The sequence below is a fragment of the Ambystoma mexicanum genome, chromosome 6p (assembly GCF_040938575.1).
Source record: "Ambystoma mexicanum isolate Mex_15411 chromosome 6p, UKY_AmexF1_1, whole genome shotgun sequence".
In the NCBI taxonomy this organism is placed as follows: Eukaryota; Metazoa; Chordata; class Amphibia; order Caudata; family Ambystomatidae; genus Ambystoma; species Ambystoma mexicanum.
In genome coordinates, this window is record NC_090935.1 from 163,415,571 (window position 1) to 163,436,469 (window position 20,899).

At 49.2% G+C, this 20,899-nt stretch overlaps 1 protein-coding gene across 2 annotated transcripts in view; it reads left to right on the forward strand.

Moving 5' to 3' along the window:
• The window catches only part of KIAA1328 (KIAA1328 ortholog), a 1,369,495-nt gene that overhangs the window by 1,197,676 nt on the left and 150,920 nt on the right, over positions 1 to 20,899 (forward strand). For both annotated transcript variants that reach the window (XM_069626866.1, XM_069626867.1), the window contains one exon: positions 1,303 to 1,442. In XM_069626866.1, the coding sequence (XP_069482967.1) occupies positions 1,303 to 1,442 (140 nt within the window). The remainder of the gene's footprint in view (positions 1 to 1,302; positions 1,443 to 20,899) is intronic.

The following is a 20,899-nucleotide window of genomic DNA, read 5'->3' on the forward strand; positions in this document are numbered from 1 at the left end:
TAGGCTTAAGCTGCTGACTCCATAGCATTTTTGTTATAAGCATTGTTTTTGGGCTCTTCATTTCCCAGATTTTGTAGGCACACAAAACTCCATTCTGCCAAATGTCTGCTGGTGTTCAGTGAATATTTTGCACATGTTGCAAGGTTTGAAATAGGCATTTTGCTTGCCTTCAGAAAAACACAGAGTGGTTTTAAAACGCCGGCTTTTGGATAGTGGTGAGTACTGGTACTGCACCCATTTTTGGGATTTAAGAAATGAATTCCCCACACTTCTAGGTTGCATTTGGCAATCAGCATTGCCATTCCCAATGGTTTCAGACTACTGTGCGGGTAGTCCAATGGTGGTTTTAAAGCGCTTTGAAGCTAACCGGCGCTACTGTTTTTCCTTTGGCAACCCATTTCCCTCATGGCAACCCGGCCTTTCATTCTCGCACTGGTGGGTGGCAAGTGAGGCAACCATTTTAATGTGCGCGCAAACTGCGCAGCTTTCCTGGATTTCGGCGCACATGTGGGTTTTCCGCCATCTTGAATTTCCTAAGCCCACAGCACCAAATGTTGTAGCAGGATAGCTTAAACGTGGGTCAGGACCCCCTACAACCATATTAAAAATCTGTATCTGTGTTCAACACGATGTGCGCCTTAAGGTATTTAGGCAGCCTCACGCTCTTAAAAGGCTTCTTTTTAAGAGTCGTCCTTTCAGTAACGTTACAGGCAAGTCCTGTAGTGTGTACCCAAACTGCGTTGTGGAGTGGCAGCCTGGTAATGTTTCTTAAATGATCCCAGATGGTAAACCTATGTAGATAAATTCTTTTTGCATAATCCTCAGCAAGACTTGACTCCATAATTCTCAGCAAACTCGTCTGCATACTTTACTTGGGGACATTTATTACTCAAATGGGGGGCACAACAGTGGATGTTTTTCAGTTGTATGCCCCTTAACTTTGTGTTGTTTAGCTCTGTGGGTTCCTTAACGCAGACTCTGTGCAGTCTTGTTTGCAGGTTTTGCATCTCCTACGATGTGCATGGGTTTGTTCCCAGCTTCGTGTGTTATTGATCTAGGGAAATTTGCTATCAGTGAGGTGGCCGTGTTAGATTTGCTGGATGCTTACTCGGTGTCCTGTCTGTGTGTTCTTTTTCTGAACTGTTATGACGTATAAATTGCAAAATTTTTGTTGATCTCTTGACACCTAGAAATACATTTTTTTCCTCCTTCACGCACCGTTGGGTAGTTATTTGTCAAAATGTTTTCTACATTTTTGATCTTGTTTTCTTAGTTAAATACTTTCCTTTTCTTCCCTTTCAGCCCTTTAAAACCGCCGTCTTCCAGGACCCCTGCATCAAGTAAAGTACACCAACTCCCTACAGAGAATAGTGCAGGAAGGAGAAAAACAGTTGGGTTTAGTGCATCTCCAGACGCTGAGGACCTGATCAGGCCAAGAAATGGTAAGCATAATCTTTGGTAACACTTTCTTAGACTCCTTCGGGACCCAAATAGGAAAGTTCTGCATTGAAATACAAGATGTTGTGGTGTCTGTTTCTAAATTGAAAATAGAATTAAAAGGATTTTATTTGTAAAACACAAACGTTTGAAAAAAGATGCACCAAATAAAAGGAATGTGTGGTGGGTCAGAAAAGGGAAGCAGACACAATGGTAACATTTCTAATGAGTGTTTTATTTATGTTGGGTTTCCCTGCCTATGTAAATAACTAAGGTGCTCGTCAGTCATCAGGAAATGTCCACATTAATGTCAGCTGTCCAAAAACTGAGTCTAACTCAGCCTACCAGTAGTCTAGCAAACTAAGGTCAGGAGAATGTCTCTAGGATGTTTCTGTAACATACACTTTCTTATGTGTGGTATGCTGTCGTGGCAATTAATGCCCCCTCCCCCCTTACTTAATCAGGGTTGTTTTGCATATCTTTTCTCTTATGGGTTTCTCTGGATGTTACATCAAAGACTTCTCTTTCTGATATGTTCCATTCTCTGCTTTTCAAACTAGGTAATACTTTCCCTCCTTGCCAGGGTTTTGGTCGTCTGATGTTGATCTCTTTCTCTAATTCATTTATGATTCGTTTTCTCAAATTATTAAAGTTCAACTTCAACAACTTTATAGTCAATGCTTCGTCAATTTCACTGGGATGAGGTCTCGCTGAATAACGATTCCCTGGTGGCTTCCCAGTCCTGCAGTTCTCCGTGTTACCTCAGCTCTTACAGGGAAACTTCTTTGGGGCCTGTACTTGTTCTTGTTTTTCTTTTTTGTTCTGCTTCTCCGTCTGTTCATTTCCACCGGCTCTCTGACCTCTCTTCCTTGGCGTACTGTTATCACTGCGGATAAGCTGCTTGTTTGCTGAATTCTCAGTTTCAGTGTCGTTGGACGGGCACACTGCCCACCATAAAGTCATTGTGGTCACACCACCACCAGGATATGTATCCTCTTCTATCCTATCACTTCCTGCAGGTAAACGCTAGGTCTCCAGCGCACCGTTCTTGCTGTCAGAACACTTCTGAAAGTCGCAAACTCTGCGGCTCTCCTAGATTCTGCATCTCTAAGGTGCTACCCTTTCATATCTGTCTCTTACTCGCCTTGGCTCAGCATGTCCTCATTTTCAGTCCCTCGTCCCAGTTGAAGGGTTGTCTCACTTTAAAGAGACAGAACTGCTTTCCTGGCAGTAGGAACATAATTTAGCTTTGCTTTTAGCCAAGTGTCTCGATTTTATATTGTTCCTCGGGTCAGATAGAACCATGTATGTTACCATGGGGAATGGCTTAGCGAGTAATTAAAAGGAACAGGAGTCAGTGGGCCTCATTACATGTCCGGCGGTAGCCGTGCCAATAAAAATGGCAGGCTGCCGCCAGAGTTGTGTATTTTATCCGGCACCTGGCAAGGGGGAATCACCAGGGCATTACAGCCCTGGCGGTCCTTGAAGCCAGGCGTCGGAAAATGTTACTCCCCATTCCCATGTGAGTCCCATCGGACTCGATGAGAATGGGGAAGACGGTAGCACCGGCACCATTGATAATGGTGCCGGTGCTACCGTCAAAGTCTGTGAGCGATTGCCTTTCCGCCCACCAGGTCACACCTGGCAGGCGGGAGGACATCCAGTCCACAAACGTGTACTCTGCCGGTCCGGTAACAACAGTGCCGGTAAACCTACCAGGCCCCGTTGTCACCGGACCGGCAGGGTTGTAATGAGGCCCATTGTCCCCTAAGGAGGAGTCTCTCCCAGTGAGGTACTGATTGCCCAAACCCCTAGGGATGGTCTTGCGGAGCAGGCTCACCTCCCTAGCCTCAAAGGGGAAGCTCACAAGAATTCCCTTGTTTTGTCACATTCCTTTCCCCTTATGTTCGTGGCTTCCACTTGTTGGTTGATAGAAAACCAGCTAAAAAAAAATCAACATTTCCCTGTTCCTTCCCCTTTTGATGTTGGTCGGTGAAACAAAAAGGTTGTAAGTCCAAAACCCACCTCATTACCCTTGCATCAGTGTCCTTAAATTCACCCATGTTAACGGTGAATGGTCTGTAATCAACCTACAATTTCTCCTGGTCAAATAATATCTTTGGTGAGGGGAGGGGTTGTTGCTGAGCAGCAACGAAGATGGCCGCTAAGCCTGTGTACATCCTTCCCAGAATTAATCCGGTATTGAGCCCAGCAGATAGGCACCCGGGGCAGCATGGGTGTCGGAGAGCAGAAGGAGGTTGGTGTCCGGAGATTCTACTGGTGGCTGATGAGAGCGGGCCACAAGACAACTCGAAGTGGCCCTCCAAGTGCACACGGGGGTGCGCTCTGTGCGTGGCTCCAGGCTCTCCTGTGAGCGTGTGTAACAAGGGGCCACGGCTCTGTGCGGCCTGCACCCTGAGTGAGGAGGAGTAGAGAAGTGTGCAAGCAGCCTGGTACCGAGCCCAGGGATGCCAGCGGGCCCCTGCATCTAGATGGAGCACAGTGGGGTGGCTGTTCGGGCGATCCTATCATTGAGCTGCTCTTCATGCCGAGTGGGGAAGCCTCTGCTGTTGTGCCATCCCCTGTGTTGAGGTGTGGGGGGTATTAGAAAACGGTTGTTAGCGGTGCCCATGTACTGCCCTTGGAGATAGGGGGTGTAGAGGAGAACTGCAAAGCACACGCCTTGTAGCGCATCGGTGCATCCTGCAGGCAAGTGGGAGTGAGACGTGCATTGGTGTTTGCAGCATTGGTCTGGAGCATGTATGGAGCTTCATAGAGGCCCTGGATGATCCGGGGCACTGCTTGGATCTGGATGTAAAGTGGTTAGTGCCCCAAGACTCGAGTACAGTGGAGCGGGGATGCAGCGAGGCACCCAGTGAGCAAGATAGCGCTGAGTTGCTGAGCAGAAGGCACATGGAAGGGGTGGCACGGCCTGGTAGCACAGGGATGAGTGGGGAAGAGGAACCGCTGTGGCCTGCTGGCGATAGGTCCGGCTCCAGGGTACTGGTGTGAGCCCTAGCAGTGGTCACTGATACCAGGCTGTGGTGCGTAGTACTTGGAGATCCGGTGGCAGTCGGTTCTGGAAGGGATAATAAATTTGAGCTACCAGCTCTGCTGCCATACTGGACTGTAACAAAGCCTTAAGACTACACAGCAGGACTTTATCTCACTTCTCAGTTATGATGAGAGAGGCAGGGAAACAATGCAGCCTAGTGGATTCCTACAAAAGTACCCCAGCTAAGGAAGCTAAGGCCGCCTCTAATGTTACCCCAGTGGGGCGTGGGGGGCCTGGGAGCCCCCACGCACATGGAGCCCTTCATGGTTGTAATGCAAAATGGTTTAGTCTCTTGTCAATTCCAAATTGGATGACATTGTGGCTAATATAAGTCCTTACGTGCCAATTTAGATAAGGAAACTGGCTGCATAACCATGGCTTAAACAAAAATCAGCAACCTGGATGACAGAGTGGAGCATCACGATCAAGAGGTAGCTGTGGTGAAGAAGGAACTTTTGGTGGTGCGGGCGAAATGCGAGGACTGCCAAAATAATATACGCACCGTGGGGGTTGCCGAGAATTCTCTAAGGGCTGCCATGGAACAGTTTTTCAGGAACCTTTTAAAAGCCCTGCTTGGAGAAGCGCAATGCTGCCAAGGGCTCATTGTGCGCTTGTCCTTGCCCCAAAGCCAGGTGCGCCACTACATAGTACATTGCAAGGTTACTGAATTATAGGGACATGGACCGGATATTTAAGCTGTCATGAGAACCGGGGTCCTTGCAGTTCGAATCGAGTAAAATCTTCATATATCCAAACTTTTCTGCTGGTGTCCAAGTAGCCAGAACATCTTATGACTCTGTCAAACGACTGCTACAAGAGCGGCAAATAGCATATGCAATTATATCCCCGTCAAAGTTTTGCATACAGCACGTGGGCCGTTGACACTTTTTTTTAAAAAACTCCTGGAGAAGCCAAGGCATACACTGAGGCGTCAATCCCAAATCCGGCGAGAGGCAGCTCAGGCAGTAAAAGTCTTGGTCTGGGCCCACCTGCATGTACTTCAGACTCGGCGGAGTGACTGTGGAAGTAACTGATGGGGAGCTCTCTATGATCGCAGTTAAATGTGTTAAATGTTGGCTCAATGATTAATGGCCCAAGTTATGCTGGGGCAAATAGACACATTGTATGTGAAGGTACTATTCACATTGTACTCTGTGAAGTTTCAAATGGAGATGTTTGGGATTTACTCTATCAATTTGGGGTGGATGGTGCGGGTATAGGGTTAATAGGTGGGGCAAGTTTAAAAGTTTTGGCAGACAGTCCGGTGTTTGGTATTCAGGGGAGGGTTTGATTGTGACATGGTGGGCATTTGAAATGTGGGTTTGTGGGGTTGGCTGATGTGAGTAAAAGCAGGGGAGGCTTGTTACATTTCTTGTATGAATGTGCAGGGTTTAAACAGCCTGTCCAAAGCTAGAAAGTTGCTAGCCTTCCTCGAGCGTCACTGTCTCCAGGTTCTTATGTTGCAGAAGACAAATGTGGTCGGTAAGGTTATGAGGCCATAGCCAAAAAGTGGGGTTAACAGAGATAGTATACTGATTATCACAGACAAGACGGGTAATGATGCTTCTTCATTCCCCGGTTACGCTGCAAGCTACCAGAAGTTGTATTGATCACAGGGGGTGTTAGGTAATAGTGTGGCGAACCTTGGCAGGCAAAATGGTTGGATTGGTTAATACATATGGACCAAATGTCAATGACTCTGACTTCTATAGGCAGTTGTCTGGTAATCTGGTTAGAGCATCGGATATTCCCATTATCTGGGGAGGGGATTTTAATACTATCCTGGATGTTGTTATGGACTGTTGATACTCCACGTTCCATATGTACTGCAGCACAAGTTATTTTGCAGATAATGTCCCCTCTTTAAGAGAGGCTCTCATCCCAAGGGAAGGTAATACACTTATTGCTCAATGGTCCATGAAACAATGTCCAGAATAGACTATTGGCTGCTCTCTGCTAACTTCGTATCGGATGTGCAGAGATGGGAAATCTTCCCACATACATTTGCTCATTCCCCCGTGGGGTTGTGCATTGCAATGGACCTACAGCCTAAGCCTTGACCCATGTGGAGGTTGGCTACCTCTATGTTGTTGGGCACAGGTTTTACGTCATCCCTGCAAGACAAATTGATGAATTCATCACCTAAATGTTGTCTCTGAACCTTGAACTCCACGGTCTGGGAAGGATTTAAAGTCTTTATACGCAGGGAGATATTGTCCTGGTCGGTTGGGACACTTAAAACGCCCCAATCAGAACTACAGAACGTGCTGAAACAGATAAGGTGGTTAGAAAATGAGTATGGGGTGATGAACAATAGTGGTAATGCTTATGGGAAACCTGATCAAATATCAGGAGTTCACGGAAAAGGGGGTATTGTAAATTTCTATGCCGGAGCTTGCTCGTAGACAAAGTGAAGCAGATAGGCCGGGGAAGTCTCTAGCTCCAGCCCTCCGGGCAGAAAGCAACACGCATACAACAACTGTGGTTACAGGGCCAACAGGGACATTACTCACTGTGGAGGGAGACATTAGCACTGAATTCAGGAATTAGTATATGGCATTGTCTGTTAATGCTGACGTGCTCGGACGAGTGTGTGATGGGATATCTGGGTGGTATTGACCTCCCTGAGCTCCCAGAGGAGGCATACTTTGCTCTAGATTCACCAGTAACTGTTGGCTGCTGCTACCTTAGTGTTGGCGTCTGGCAAAGTGCCTTTGTCGGATGGCCTGGGTGTGGAGTTGTATATAGAATTCAAACTAACCCTGGCCCCCAGTTACTCAAGTATGGGAAGAATCGCTGGAGCAAGGGGAACTCCCACCATCCCTGACAGAAGCAGTTATTACTGTGTTATTGAAATCTAATAAACCGCAGATGAGGTAGCCTCGTATCGGCCATTGTCCTTGATCGCTTTTCCCATATATGTTAGAATTGATACATCTTTATCAATCGGGATTCATCCCGACGCGATCCACAGTGGTAAATATAAGGTGACTTTTTTATATTATGTCCCAAATAAACTCCCTTTTACTACCAACATGTCCGAGAGGGCGCCTGCATGCAACACTGCCGGCGAAACTGCCGAGAGCGACACGCTTACCAGGTCTTGGCCTGAGGTGCAGTGTAGGTCTCATGCTCCACTGCAAGAGTCTCCTGGAGGAGGCCGGGCCCAGTGAGCCACGCAGCTCGACAAGATGGCTGATCGTCCGATGCTGGCCTGAGTAACGGAGCAGGTGAGAGAACGAGTTACAAAGTGGGACTGGTGTCAACCAGGTACGTGGCCTACAACTTATCCATCAGCATCGCAGGGCAGGTCTACCCCGCAACCGGCTAGACAGAGTACGCATTGGCCCCAGCAGCCACTCGCTACCCCGTCAACATCACCTGCCACCCCACCGGCTTGTGAGTACAGGTTCTTTGAAAAGTTCCTAACTGTCATGAGATCACCTCATATGGGGGACTCCTCTCGGTTGTGATCAAGGACATACTCCCTCTGGCCCCTCCACCTGTGCCTATAGTCATTCCTCCTATGGCTCCAGCGCCGCAGGCCCCAGTGCAGCCCCCCGCTGCCCTTGTCGGCTCCTTCGATTCTGGCTCCCCTGCCTCCCACACGTCAGGCGGTTCCACACAAGCCTCCGCTGCAGCCTCCGGCTCTGGTCTCCACACCGCAGCCCTTGGCGCCCAGCACTTCTCCACCCGCTCCGGACCAGCCGAACACCCTGGCGGACACAGATGAGGAAAGGACTTCCATGAACGGCTCGCATGTTTGGCAGAGTACTTGGGGCTTTATCAACCCGAGGTCGAACATCCATAGGCGGAGGTCCTGGCCGAGGTCATCACTCCAGGCCCTGCGGCTAGAATGGGGATCCCGATGCAGAAGGACATTGTCACCTTGGCCAAGAAAGGGTGGCTTAAGCCCCACTCAGCCCAGCCTGTCAATCGGCGTCTCAATATGATATGATCATTTATTTATATTGCGCTCGTACACAAGATGCGAAGTATAGGCAAATAGAGGGGGATCCACTCTTGCTGTCGGCACACCCTCAACCGCACTCTTCGGTTATTGCTGCAGCATCACTCTACTCAAGGCCTCAGCTGTCCTCAGCCACCTCGTCCTCTGCGCTGTTAGGCAAGGAGGAGAAGACCTTGGAAGCTTACGGAAAGAAGCTTTATTCCAACGCCTTGCTGCACCTTCGTCAATCCATCGCAGATGCCATGTTGGCAGCCGTTAACCAGAGGCTTTGGCGGGAAATGGCCGACTTCCTTCTGGAACTTAGGGTGCAGAGCCAGTCACATTTCAAGGCGGAAATGGCAGAGGCTAAACTATTGGCACAAGACATCATGGAGACCACTGGGGCCACATTGACACTTCTGGCCATGCAATATGCATCACCACGGACATGAGGACTGCCTGGCTTCGGGGTACTAAATTCAACCCAAACGTCCAGGAACTCATAATGGTCCTTCCATTCGAGGGTGGTGACCTTTCATTCCACCACCGATGAGGAGCTAGATAAAAAGAAAAACAGTTCGCAGACTGCGTAGTCTTTATCTATCCTTACAAAGCCCAAGCCCCCAAGGCGGACACCTAGTCGCATCAATGCTCTGACAAGAGGCGGCCGTTCGGCGGGTTCCGGGGCTTCCAAGAACAGAGGTCAAGACAGCCTGACTGTTCTTCGAGTCAGCACTAGTGCAAACAACAAAAGGGGTTGAGCAAGGGCTTTTTTCAGTCCCCCTCTGCAACAGCCTCAGAGGGAAAGAAGGCATGACATGCTCCTTCGGGTCCACGTGTCTCCGGTGGGGGCACACTTGCCCTTCATACAGAGTTTTGACATCAGAAGTTCGCGGACCCCTGGATCCTATCTGTAGTATCCACGGGGTACCGCCTACCGATCCCTTCCTCTCCTTCCTTCTCCCCTCCCACAGATTGGGACAGCAACTCTGTTTGCGGAAATTCGGTTGCTCGTTGAGAGGCAGGCAGTGGAAGAAGTTCCAGCCACCTAGCAATGATTGAGCTTCTACGCCAGGACTTTTGCCATACAAAAGAAGAACCAGGCTTAGCTGAGAGTTGTGTTGGACCTCTCCAACCTCACCATCTCCCTCCCTCTTCAAAAAGTCAAGATGGTTACGCCAGCACTCATTGCAAAGCCATTGTGCAGAGGAGACTGGATGTGCTCCTTAGATCTGAAGGACGCCTATCTGCATGTCTCGATTTGGCAGCCGCATCGTTCCTTTCTGTGATTTAGGTTCATGGGCTGCCATTTCCAATACAAGGTGCTACCCTTCGGCCTCAATTCAGCCCCAGGGTATTTACCAGGCGCATGAATGCAGTGGCAGTCCTCCTCGGGGCCCAGGGTCACCCCGTCTACCGGTACGACTGGCTCGTCAGAGCGAGATCTCCGGAGGCGGTTCATCACACTTCCTCCGCCCTTATGGTCACGCTCCACGAGCTGGGATTTTCAATCAATTTCAAGGAGTTTCAGCTGCAGCCTATGCAGACCCTCACCTTTCTGGGCCTCATATGGGACACAAGCTCCGAGGGAGTATTCCACTCGGAGGACAAGATCACGGCCATGAAGAGGGCCACTACTCGCTTCCTCACCCAAGAAGTGACCTCAGCTTGGTGGTACCAACACTTATTAGGTATCATGGCAGCGGTCCTACTGGCCGTACGCCACACAAGACTCAAGTTGAGGAGATTACAGCTGCACTTCGTAGCCTCATGCAATGAGGAGCGGGTCTCCCAAGCGCAGCTTGTCAGCATTCTTCCTGGTTCTCACATGGTGGTCCAGGGACTGCAACCTGCGGACGGCCAAGCCCTTCCAGCAGCCGGCCCCGCAGATCCCATCTCTACGGGTTCCTCTCTAGAAGGCTGAGGGGCCACTCTGGACAACCACAGGGTCCATAGAGTCTGGACCCTGCTGGAGCATGAGTCTGATATCAACTGCCTGGAGCTGAAAGCCATCTGGCTAGCTCTCAAAGCTTTCCTTCCGCTCATTGGGTGCAAGGTTGTCTTCATACAGACGGACAACTCCACCAGTATGTACGATATCAACAAGCAGGGTGGTACCAGGTCCCCTCCACTGTGCAGCCTAGCAATCAGCATCTTGGAATGGGCCCTGGAGAACAACATCTACCTGACGGCCATCCACCTTCCGGGGGAGTCCAACCTGGAAGCAGACAGGCTTAGCATACTGGAAGCGGACAATTACGAGTGGCAATTGAACGATCAGCTGCTGCTGGAGATATTCAGCAGATGGGGGCATCCTCAGGTGGATCTCTTTGCCTCCTGGGACAACAAGAAGTGCCAGCACTTTGTGTCCTGGCAGGGTCAGGGTCCCGGCTCCCTGGGCGACGCATTCCAGATACAGTGGAATGGCATGACAGCATATGCCTTCCCTCCCACAACCCTGTTTGCACAGGGTGATCTGCAAGATAAGGTTATCATGTCACCTCGTCATCATTCTGATAGCTCTGTGGTGGCCAGCAAGACCATGGTTCTCAGAGATTCTCAGCCTCTGGGAAAGGCCAACCATTCACATGCCGATGAGCCCAGCTTATCATCTTGCGCAGCAAGGGGGCAGGGTCATCCACCCGCTCCACAGAAATTGGCCCTCATAGCGTGGTTTCTGAGCAGGTCACGCTGACGCTCCTGAGCCTGTCACAGGCTAACCTAGGCATCATCCAGGGCGCTAGGAGCAAGGCTACTAGGAGCCAGTACAAGAGTAAATGGACTAGGTTCTGACACTGGGCGGTCTCTAAAGAGATAGACCCCCTTATGTGCACGTTCGATGATGTGCTCTCCTTCTCTGCACACCTTGCTCACTTGTGCGTGCAAGTGGACACATGCTGCACCTATTTGGCAGCCATAAGGGCCTACAGAAATCTCCTCTTCCAACCCGGTGGTCAAGTGACATTTGGTGGGCCTCACCAGGCTCTACCGGCCCATCAAGAAACCACACCCTGGTGTGGGACCTCAATGTAGTGTTGGGTGCCTTGCCACTCAAACTGTTCGAGCCAATTGTGTCTGCGTGCATCAGGTTGGTCACCATTAAAACAGCTCTGTAGGTGTCATGAAACCACACTACCGCTCCCTTTGGATGTCCTGGTCCATACAACAACGTGCCAGAATGCTTCCACACCCTCCCAACATGGCGGACGCAGCTCTTTGATCAGCGGTATAGTTTCTATCTCGGCTAGATAAGCGCCCCGCCCCTGCGGTTCGGCGCGTATCTATCCGCTCACTGTTCCTAGTTACTAGTTCGACTGTTGTTCCTAGCATTCGCTTCTAGGAATTTTCCTTGTTTCCATTGTGCCTTCCTGGAATTCCCGACTGGGGTTGCCCTTGGACCGCCTACCTCTTCACCCAGGATTTCCAGAGCCTTCCGGACCCTTCACCACGGCCCTACCTCGCCACCTTCCACAGTACTCCTTTCAGGACTGATCTTCCGCGGTTGCCCTCGGACCACCTTACCTCTTCGCCAAGGACATCCGGGGCCTTCCGAACTGCTTGACCGCAACTGTGCCTTACCCGTCCAGGACAACTCACCTCGCGGTCGCCTTAGGATCGCTCCCTCTCCTCCAGTGCATCTATCTACTTCTTGAACACTGAACTCTAGGCCATCAGCTACCGACAGAGTGGCGTCAGAAGAAACCCGTCCTTATCTCCACGAGACCCACACCTCCAAGAAACGCGGGCAGCCAGAACCAACAAAAAAGAAGCACACAAAGCCTCAACAGGTGAGCCCTCAAACAAGTTGTGACAGTAGGTGGGTCTCACCTCGGCTCACAGAATCAGCGAGATCCAGGCTCTGGTGGCATCAGAACCGTATACTACTTTTCACAAGGTGGTCCTGAGAACGCACCCCACATTCCTACCGAAGGTAGTCTCCGCTTTCCATCCAAACAAGGAGATAGTCTTAACTACGTTTTTTGCCGACCCTAAAGACGTTGCTCAGAGGGTCTTGCACTGTCTGGATGTCAGACCAAGGGCTTCCGCAAGTAGCACGCACATTTTGTCACCTTCGGGGTCTCCAGCCCCAGTTATCAAGCATCCAAGGCTTCTATTGCACGGTGGACGGTTGCATCCATCAAAGAGGCCTACGAGGGTCAGCACAAGCCACTGCCAGCCAACATGCACGCTCACTCAGTCGGAGCCAAGGCCAAGGCCATCGCCTTCCAGCGACAGGTCCTGTGGCAAGTCATAAGCAGGGCAGCTACCTGTGCCACCCCTTCGGCTTTCTGTAAGCATCAATGTTTGGACGCCGGCTCAGATGCGCCCTTCGGACAGGCGGTTCTAAGGAACTTATTTGCTTAAGGAGGGTCTCCTCTCTACCCTGGGGCTACATTCAATTCTAATCGCCCATGCAGTATGGAGGAAAGGGGACGGGACGTAAGAGTTATTATGAGTTACTCACCGTAGTGACTAACATACTCTTAGTCCATAGTCCCCTTTCCTCCATACGTCCCACCATCCTCCCCCCAATAATACTGGTGTCATTAGGCAATGTTAAATATTGTCGACGCGTCAATGGGGACTGAGGAGTGGCGCTGGGGGGGTGGGGTCAGGGTAGCCTGCTCCCAAGGCTGCACCCCTGCGCACCTCTAACTTCAAAGGAGACAAAGGATTTTCTGGTGAAAAAGGTTCTGTCTCCCGTCCCTTGGAAGGGACGCCCGTGCTGTATGAAGGAAAGAGGACTATGGACTAAGTGTATGTTAGTCACTATGGTGAGTAACTCATAACTTTTAATGTCTCAAATTCGATGGTAGCATAGGATTGCTCTCTTGGAAAAGGCTTCCGGTTTGTATATAGCATAGGATGTTCAATGCCATCATGTTCCTGCAAGAGTACTGCCCCTAAGCTCACCTTCGATGCATCAGTTTGTAGTATGAATTTTGTATTGAAGTCTGGCATCTTGAGGACGGGTTTGTGACACAGAATGTTTTTTAAGCGGTCCAAACTGCCTTGATCTTCTCTATCCCAGAATCATTTCTTTGGTTAGGCGTTCTATAATTTGTCCATGATATTAACTGCTATGGTGGAATAGTTGGGTATGAACCTTCAATAATAGCCGGTTAGCCCCAGGAAGGCACAAAGGTCTCTTTTGGTCTTTGGGGTAGTAGCTCATTGGATCGCATTCACTTTCCTCGGCCTGTATCCTGCCATTCCCAATGGAAAATCTGAGGTCTTTCACTGCGAATTGGGCCAGATGACCTTTTCATGGATTCGCTTTTTAACATGCTCTTCTCAGGGCACGTGTAACTGAGTGTAGGTGATGAACGTGGTCGTGCCAGCTATCACTGTGGACAACAATGTCATCTAGATATGCGCCACAAAAGTATGGTTTTAGCACTTTGTCCATTAGTCTCTGAAAAGTGGCTAGGGCTCCTTGTAGATCAAAGGCTAAGACCTTGAATTGGGACAAGCGTTATGGCATTGAAAAGGCTGTTTTTTACCAGTCAGCTGGATTTAAGCTGACTTGCCAGTAGCTCTTTGTTGGGTCTAGGGCTGAGTTATATTTGGCCAAGCTTAGCTTTTCAATCAGATAAATTCTCAGTACAGGATAGTTATCAGATATCAAGATTGAATTACTTTTTCTGAAGTCTATACAAAAATGCCAGGACTAAGACAATCGGGAAGGACCACAAAACATGTCCTCCATTTCCTTTTAAATGATTTTCGAATGGGCTTCAGGGATACGGAAGGGTTTTAAATTAACAGTTTTACCTGCCGGAGTTCAAATATAGTGGAAGACATCAGCAACCCCAGACCCACAGCAGGAGACAGTAGATAAGGGATTCATATCCTGGTGGTGGCATAACCACAACGGCTTTGTAGTGGGCATTGTGCCTGTTCAAAGAATTCAGCAATCAAGCAGCTTTTCCACAGAGATAATGGGACGACGAGCGCGTGAGGTCAGAGACTGGCTTGCTGTGGAAACAGACAGACAGAGAGAGGCAGAAATAAGAAAGAAGAACCAGAGCGAGTACATAACCGGGAGAAGTTCCCCTGTAAGAGCAGAGCTAACTGGGAGAACGGGAGGCCACTGGGGAATTGTTATTCAACAAGAGAAACTCATCCCAGTGAAATTGATGACATATTGAATGTAAAGTTGATGAAGGTAAACTTTAATAATTTGAGAAACCGAATCATAAATCTGGCGACCAACACCTTGGCAAGGAGGGAAAATATTCCCTAGTTTCAGAATCAGAAAACGTGACATAGCGTAACAAGAAGTCGACGTAAAGTTCAGAGAATCGCATAAGAGAATCAAACCACAGCAAGTAAGGGGGGACATCAATTGCAGAGACAGCATACCACAAATACGAAAGTGTATGTTACATAAACCTCCAAGACATGCTTGCTTGAATCAAAGGATAAAGAAAATTGCAAATTAGGGGTTCCTGCAGACCAACCCGTAAAGAGAAGGGAAAGCCCAAAAACCAGGTAAAATAATTACAACAACTCATACAGAGGCTGACAAGAGACTATTTAAGAATATCCCATTTGTAAGAGTTCAGAAGCAGAAGGATAAACATTGCCCAAAGAGGCAATCTGGAGAAGGGAGACATTCTCCTGACCTTAGTTTGTTAGAATAATGGTAGGGTCAGTTAGCCTGCATCACGCTTATACTATAATGCACTCCCTTCAAACCAGTTCGGAGCCGTTTCCACACTTGTTCAGGTCATTCCACCTTTGCTTCTTCTGTGGCTGCCTAAGTGAACAGAGATTGTAGCAAGACTTCCCATTCCGTGATTCCCGCCGGGGATTCATCAAGACCCATCCACTTCCATGCCACCGTTTCCACTGCTCCCCATCTGTACAGGTCTCTCCACCAGTCCTCTATTCCAGGGCCTTTGTTTGATTTCCATGCCATAGCAATTCTACGTTTGGCTAGGATACACGTGAGATCCTTCATTATGATAACATGTTTCAGGCCTTTTGTGCATGAGAAACAACCCAGCAAACATGCTCCTGGGAAAAATGCATTCAATTACACCCCCCCCTTTTTGCAGTCTATTTGCCACCTCCTGCCAGAATAGCCCCTCCACTGGGTATGCCCAGAACATATGTAGCATCCCTGCATCTGTCGCATTGCACCTGGGACATCCTTGTGCCGCCGCTCCTGGAAACCTTGAGATGTAGGAGCTGTAATTGCACATTGCATGACACCTTCTTATGATATCACAGTATCCTCGCTCATTATGCTTCTGTGAAAACTATGCCCGGGTCGTCTTCCCATTTTCCCCTTGTTACTAGAGTGAGGTGTTTGCCCATTAGACAGTAGGAGGTCATATTTCCACGATATAGTATGCCGTCCCTCCACTATGTCATATAGAACCTCTACTATTGAATGCTTCTCTAATAGTTTGCTGTAGCTGGCAACCCTAGCATGCGCACTCTCTTGATGGTACTATGTAGTATATATTGGCCAGTGTGCATGCACGTCTGTCTTGCCAACTCTGAAAATGCTATGAAAGCGGTATCGTGTAACAAGTCCCCTATAGTGGCCATCCTGCAGGCTTCCCAGTATGTGTGTATTCGCAGTCTCGCCTGTTTTGAAGATGTCACTATGGAGGAATTTGTGCCGAGATTGGGTCCTTCAGTCCCATCCCCGCCAAGGCCCTGTCCCATACTTTCATCCCTAAGGCCACAAGGTGTGACCCTTGGGTACTGCGAGGTCTCCCAAACCACAGTAACTCCTTTAAATAATAACGCTGCCCCGTGGATTGCAACATCCGTGTGTCCGGGATAGGGTCCTCAGCAAGCCAGTCCACTACCAATTGCAGCTGCCCTGCTATGTAATATAATTCAAAGTGCAGAATCCTAATACCCCCCTCTGCATATAGCCTATATAGCAATGACAATGCTATTCTGTTCTGCCCATTTTGCCACAGGAAGCTTCTGCAGATACACTTCAGGGTCCTAAAAAAGAATCCGGATATGTAAAATGGGACATTCACTGAGCAGTATAGTTGTCTAGGCAATACTACCATCTTCAGCAATGCCACCCTCCCCATCGTAAAGAGGGGCAATTTAACCCAAAACTTGATGGAGACCTAAATGCCTGCACATGTAGCGTGTTGCGTCTGTGTTCTTCCGCTGTGTCGTGGTACACGTTAACTCTCAAATATTTGACCGTGCGATCTTTCCATTGCAGGGCAAGCACAGGCAGTGCTCTTCACTCTATCCTGCGCAGTCCCGTTATCGGGAATAATGACGATTTATCCGTGCTGATGGTGATCTCTGACAGCTTTGCAAAGCGTCAAGACCTTCAGTAGCAGCTTCAGATTATCCTCAGGGTTCTTAATGTATAATAGTGTGTAGTCGTCCCCCTGTAAGGATAACAAGTGTCTGGCCCTATCTATTTCGATACCTGCATCCCTATATTCCGTCCTGAGGTACTGGGCAATCGGTTCCATGGTTAGAACATACAGCAACTGTGACAATGGACCGCCTTACCTTGTACTTTTTTCTAATTACCATGCCCCGTTATGCATCTGCCCATTTTAACCCGTGCCATTGGTCTAGTGTATACCAATTGCACCCACTTGATGTACGTCTGCCCAAAGCCAAATCTGTGCAGTGTGGCATATAGCCAGTCCCATCTCACTAAATTGAATGCTTTCACCGCATCCATCGTAGCTATGGCACACAGCGTATCCCAGGATGCGGTCCCATCTATCCCATGATGCAGTCTCCGCAGGTTCCAGGCCATACTTCGGCCTGGAACATAGCCGGTCTGTTCCGGCTGCACTAACTTGTGTATCACTTTTTTCATTCTAGTTGCTAATTTGGATGATATTTTATTATCCTGATTAAGCATTGAGAGGGGCCTGTAAGAGCTACATTCCATCTGAGTTTTATGGGGCTTGAGGAGAGGGATAACGATGGGCTCTCTCAGGCTAGGTGGAATATGTGTGCCTATTCTTTATCAAATTTGCTTGGTAGCCTGTCCGAGCCTGGCGTCTTCCCTGTCAGCAAACTAACGATTGTATTAGGTATGTCTTCCACAGTAATGGGCGCCTCTAGACTATCCCTCTTCCTCCTCGGTCAGTCCCGGGAACTCAATCTCGTCTAACACATCCACTAGGTAGGTGCTTGGCGCCGGCGGACCCTCTTGGTACAGTTGTTGGTAAAATTAGCAGAACGCATTATTAAACCAGTTTTGGGTGTGACATAATTCCCCTTTTCCAATGTTTATCGAGTGTATACCTTGTACAACCATGCTAGTAATCGGCCGGGCTTGTCCCCTTCCAAGTGCTGCTCCTTCGTGTATTTGGCAAAACCATGTTTGCCCAGCCACTCCCAGCAGTCCATGCATTTTTGTTTTAGTTCCCTAACCTTCTCATTTCTGACTGAGACCTTGCTCTCCGGACTGCTGTAATTTCCTCAATCATTCCTCGGCAGAGGCCAATTCTCCATTGATGTTTGCTTGGACACTGCTGGACCCCGCTATAGCAGCCCCTCTAGCCACCACCTTCAATGCTTCCCAAAAGGTCCCAGCACTGTGTACACTGCCCAGGTTGTGCAAAACGTATTCAGTGATGCAGTCTTTTATACAATCACAAAACGGGGGAATCTCTGAGCGATTCGCTTCCAAGCCTTCACGTGGGTACCGGGGCCCTGGTAGGCACATATTGCCACTGGAAGCTGAGAAGGGCATGTTCCGACAAGACCCTACCTTTACACTGGGCATGCGTAATATGGTGCGCCAGTTCTTGTCCCACAAAAAAGTAATCTATCCCTGTATGTACTGCGTGTGGCGCAGAAAAGTGTGATTAGTGTCTGGTATCTGGGCAGAACACTCTCCAGGCATCTTCCAAAGCAAAAGATTCCAGGAGCGTCTGTAATGTCCTGGCAGGCGGAGCTAGTGTAGTATATTTAGTGTCTGACCTGTCTAGGATTGGATTCAGCGTACAATGAAAGTCTCCCCCCCATACCATATTACTATCCCTATAGGGGCCTAGCCGTGAATATAAATTCTGGAAGAACTTAGCGGCGCTGTGATTGGGAGGGGGATATGTGTTTACCAGACATGTATCTACTTACTCAAGAAGGCCTTGCACAAGCACAATCCTGCCCTAATTTTATGTTTTTATGTGAGTAACCTTGAAAGGTACCGAGGGCATGAGCCATATCAAGACCCCACAAGCATAAGAGGAATACGGGGAACCAAATAATTTCTGTCTCCATTTACCGGCTAACAATGCCTGTTTATCAGCTGTGAGATGTGTTTCTTGCAGCATGGCCACATCCACTTTACACCTCTTGAGATATGAAAATACTGTATTTCGTCTTACAAAAGCATTCAGCCCCCTTACATTCCAGGTACGTATGTTCAAAGTTCCCACCATTTACTTCTAGCCCCTTCTATTCGAGCAACTGTCTCCAACATCGCAACTGGCTTCCACTCCCTCTTGTGGTACTACAGCTCGGAATGTTGTGCTGCTTATCCCATTCAACATTCATTCAGGCAACCCCTTCCCCTTCAGAACCCCCCAACTTCCCCTGCCCAGCTTTGTTACCCTTGCTCAGGCATGTCCGCTTCCTGCATTTGCCCCATGCAGTCTTGCCTGAGGCTGGTGCACAGCGGGTGGGCACAAAAAAAGGTACCCTCAAAAAATAGAACTTGAGGGGTGTGATGGACGCAGCCATGTGCACGGCCTTCTCCACCTTGTTGTGAAACAGTGACCAATAATGACTCCCGCCATATATAAAGTAAGACAGTTACAAGCATCTAGGGCATGTTCCGTGGCGGAACTGGCCCCCTATCCAAAAAGAAAACTACAACAAAAAAAACGTTGGTCCCAGGCTGTTAGTGTAATTGCCGTTTCGTTGGTGCACTCTGCTGTACAGTACTTGCAGTCCAAGACCAAATTACCGTAGTTACTCTTGGCCTCAGGTTGGGTAGGAGTCTCCTTTGGCTGTCTTCACCTTCCTGTTTACAGGGGCCTATCCTTTCCCTATCCATCCATGCCTGAGCTTCCTCCGGGAGGTCAAAGAACCAGGTCTTGTTTTTGTATATAATCTTGAGTCATGCTGGATAGATCAGCATGTATTTCAGACCAGCCGCAAAGAGCCTACCCTTTTCCGCTGACAATTGTGCTCTGCTCTTCTGCACCTGTAATATGTAGGCGGGGTAAACCGCTAGATCCACTGAGGCCCTCTTCAATTCTCCCCCTTGCCTTGAATAAGCCAGAATCTTCTCCCTGTCCTTATAGTTCAGGACTTTAGCGATGTTGGGGGTGCCCCTGGAGGGGGCCTACTGGTTAGTGCCCTGTACGCCCTCTCAATTGTGAAGCCCTGTGTGAGGTTCCCCGGCCCAATGTCCTGGAGCAGCATGCTCTCGATGTACGTCGTCGGGTCTGCTCCTTCATCACCTTCCGGCAGACCTACTATGCGTATGTTATTTCTCCTGGTCCGTCCTTCTGCCTCTTCTACTCTGTTCTCCAGCAGGCTACCCTTTTGTTGCAGAACATGGACATCCACTTGCTTGTCTCGAAGTGCGCCCGAATACTCCTTCACTTGCAGCTCCAGCGTTGCTGCCAAGCTCTGCACATCCTGGCGAAGCAATCCTATCTCTACTTTCACTGCTTCAATTTGTGTCCTGAATGAGGCCTTTAGATCCGCTATGGCCAGCATCACTTGGTTGTGCAACTCCATGGCGCCCCCTTCTTTCTCCAACTCCGGTTCTATGTTCATCCTGGGTGCTTGTTACTTGGATCTGGCGAAGCTGTCCAAGGTTGGTTGCTTGGCTTTAGTTTTAGCCGACTTGGGAGGCATTCAGCCAGCTTTCCTTCTCACAAGTGGTCCACAATCTCTATTCGACCTGCCTCACGCTGCTATAAGAGCCTGGGACTAAATATTGCTGCAGACGCCGTGCTAGTGAGTTCGAGCAATGTTTTATGGGACCCGATCGTCGCTGCCCCTCTCGGTGGGCCTCTCATGTGTGGTTCTCTGGAAGGGGGGCTGTCTCTGGCCTTCACGCCCCTATGGCTTCTCTGTATCTGGTGCTTGGCACCCTTTGGCTATTTACCCCACTTTCCTACCATCAGGGTTTGACTCATAGTTCATTACCCAGTGTGTGGATGATAGTGATAAAGGTGTTAGTGCTTTATTTGTGGTATTGGCTTCCAGCTAGCAGTTTGCTGTGTCCTTTTCAGCCGCTTCAGCACGGGCGCAGCGGAGGTCGCATCTCGAAGTTCACCAGCCAGCCCGGGCTTTCCTACTCGCTTTTGCCGTGGCTGCAAACCTTAAGCCGTCTGTGTTCTGTTGTCCTGGCTCCTTCAGGCCCAATTCAGCAGGGACTGAGGTATGGCCCGGGTTCATATATCGCGCTTCCTACAGCCAACAGCCACTACTGTCGGCCAGCCTGTTACTTTCTCTTTCTCTGGTGCAGGCCCAGA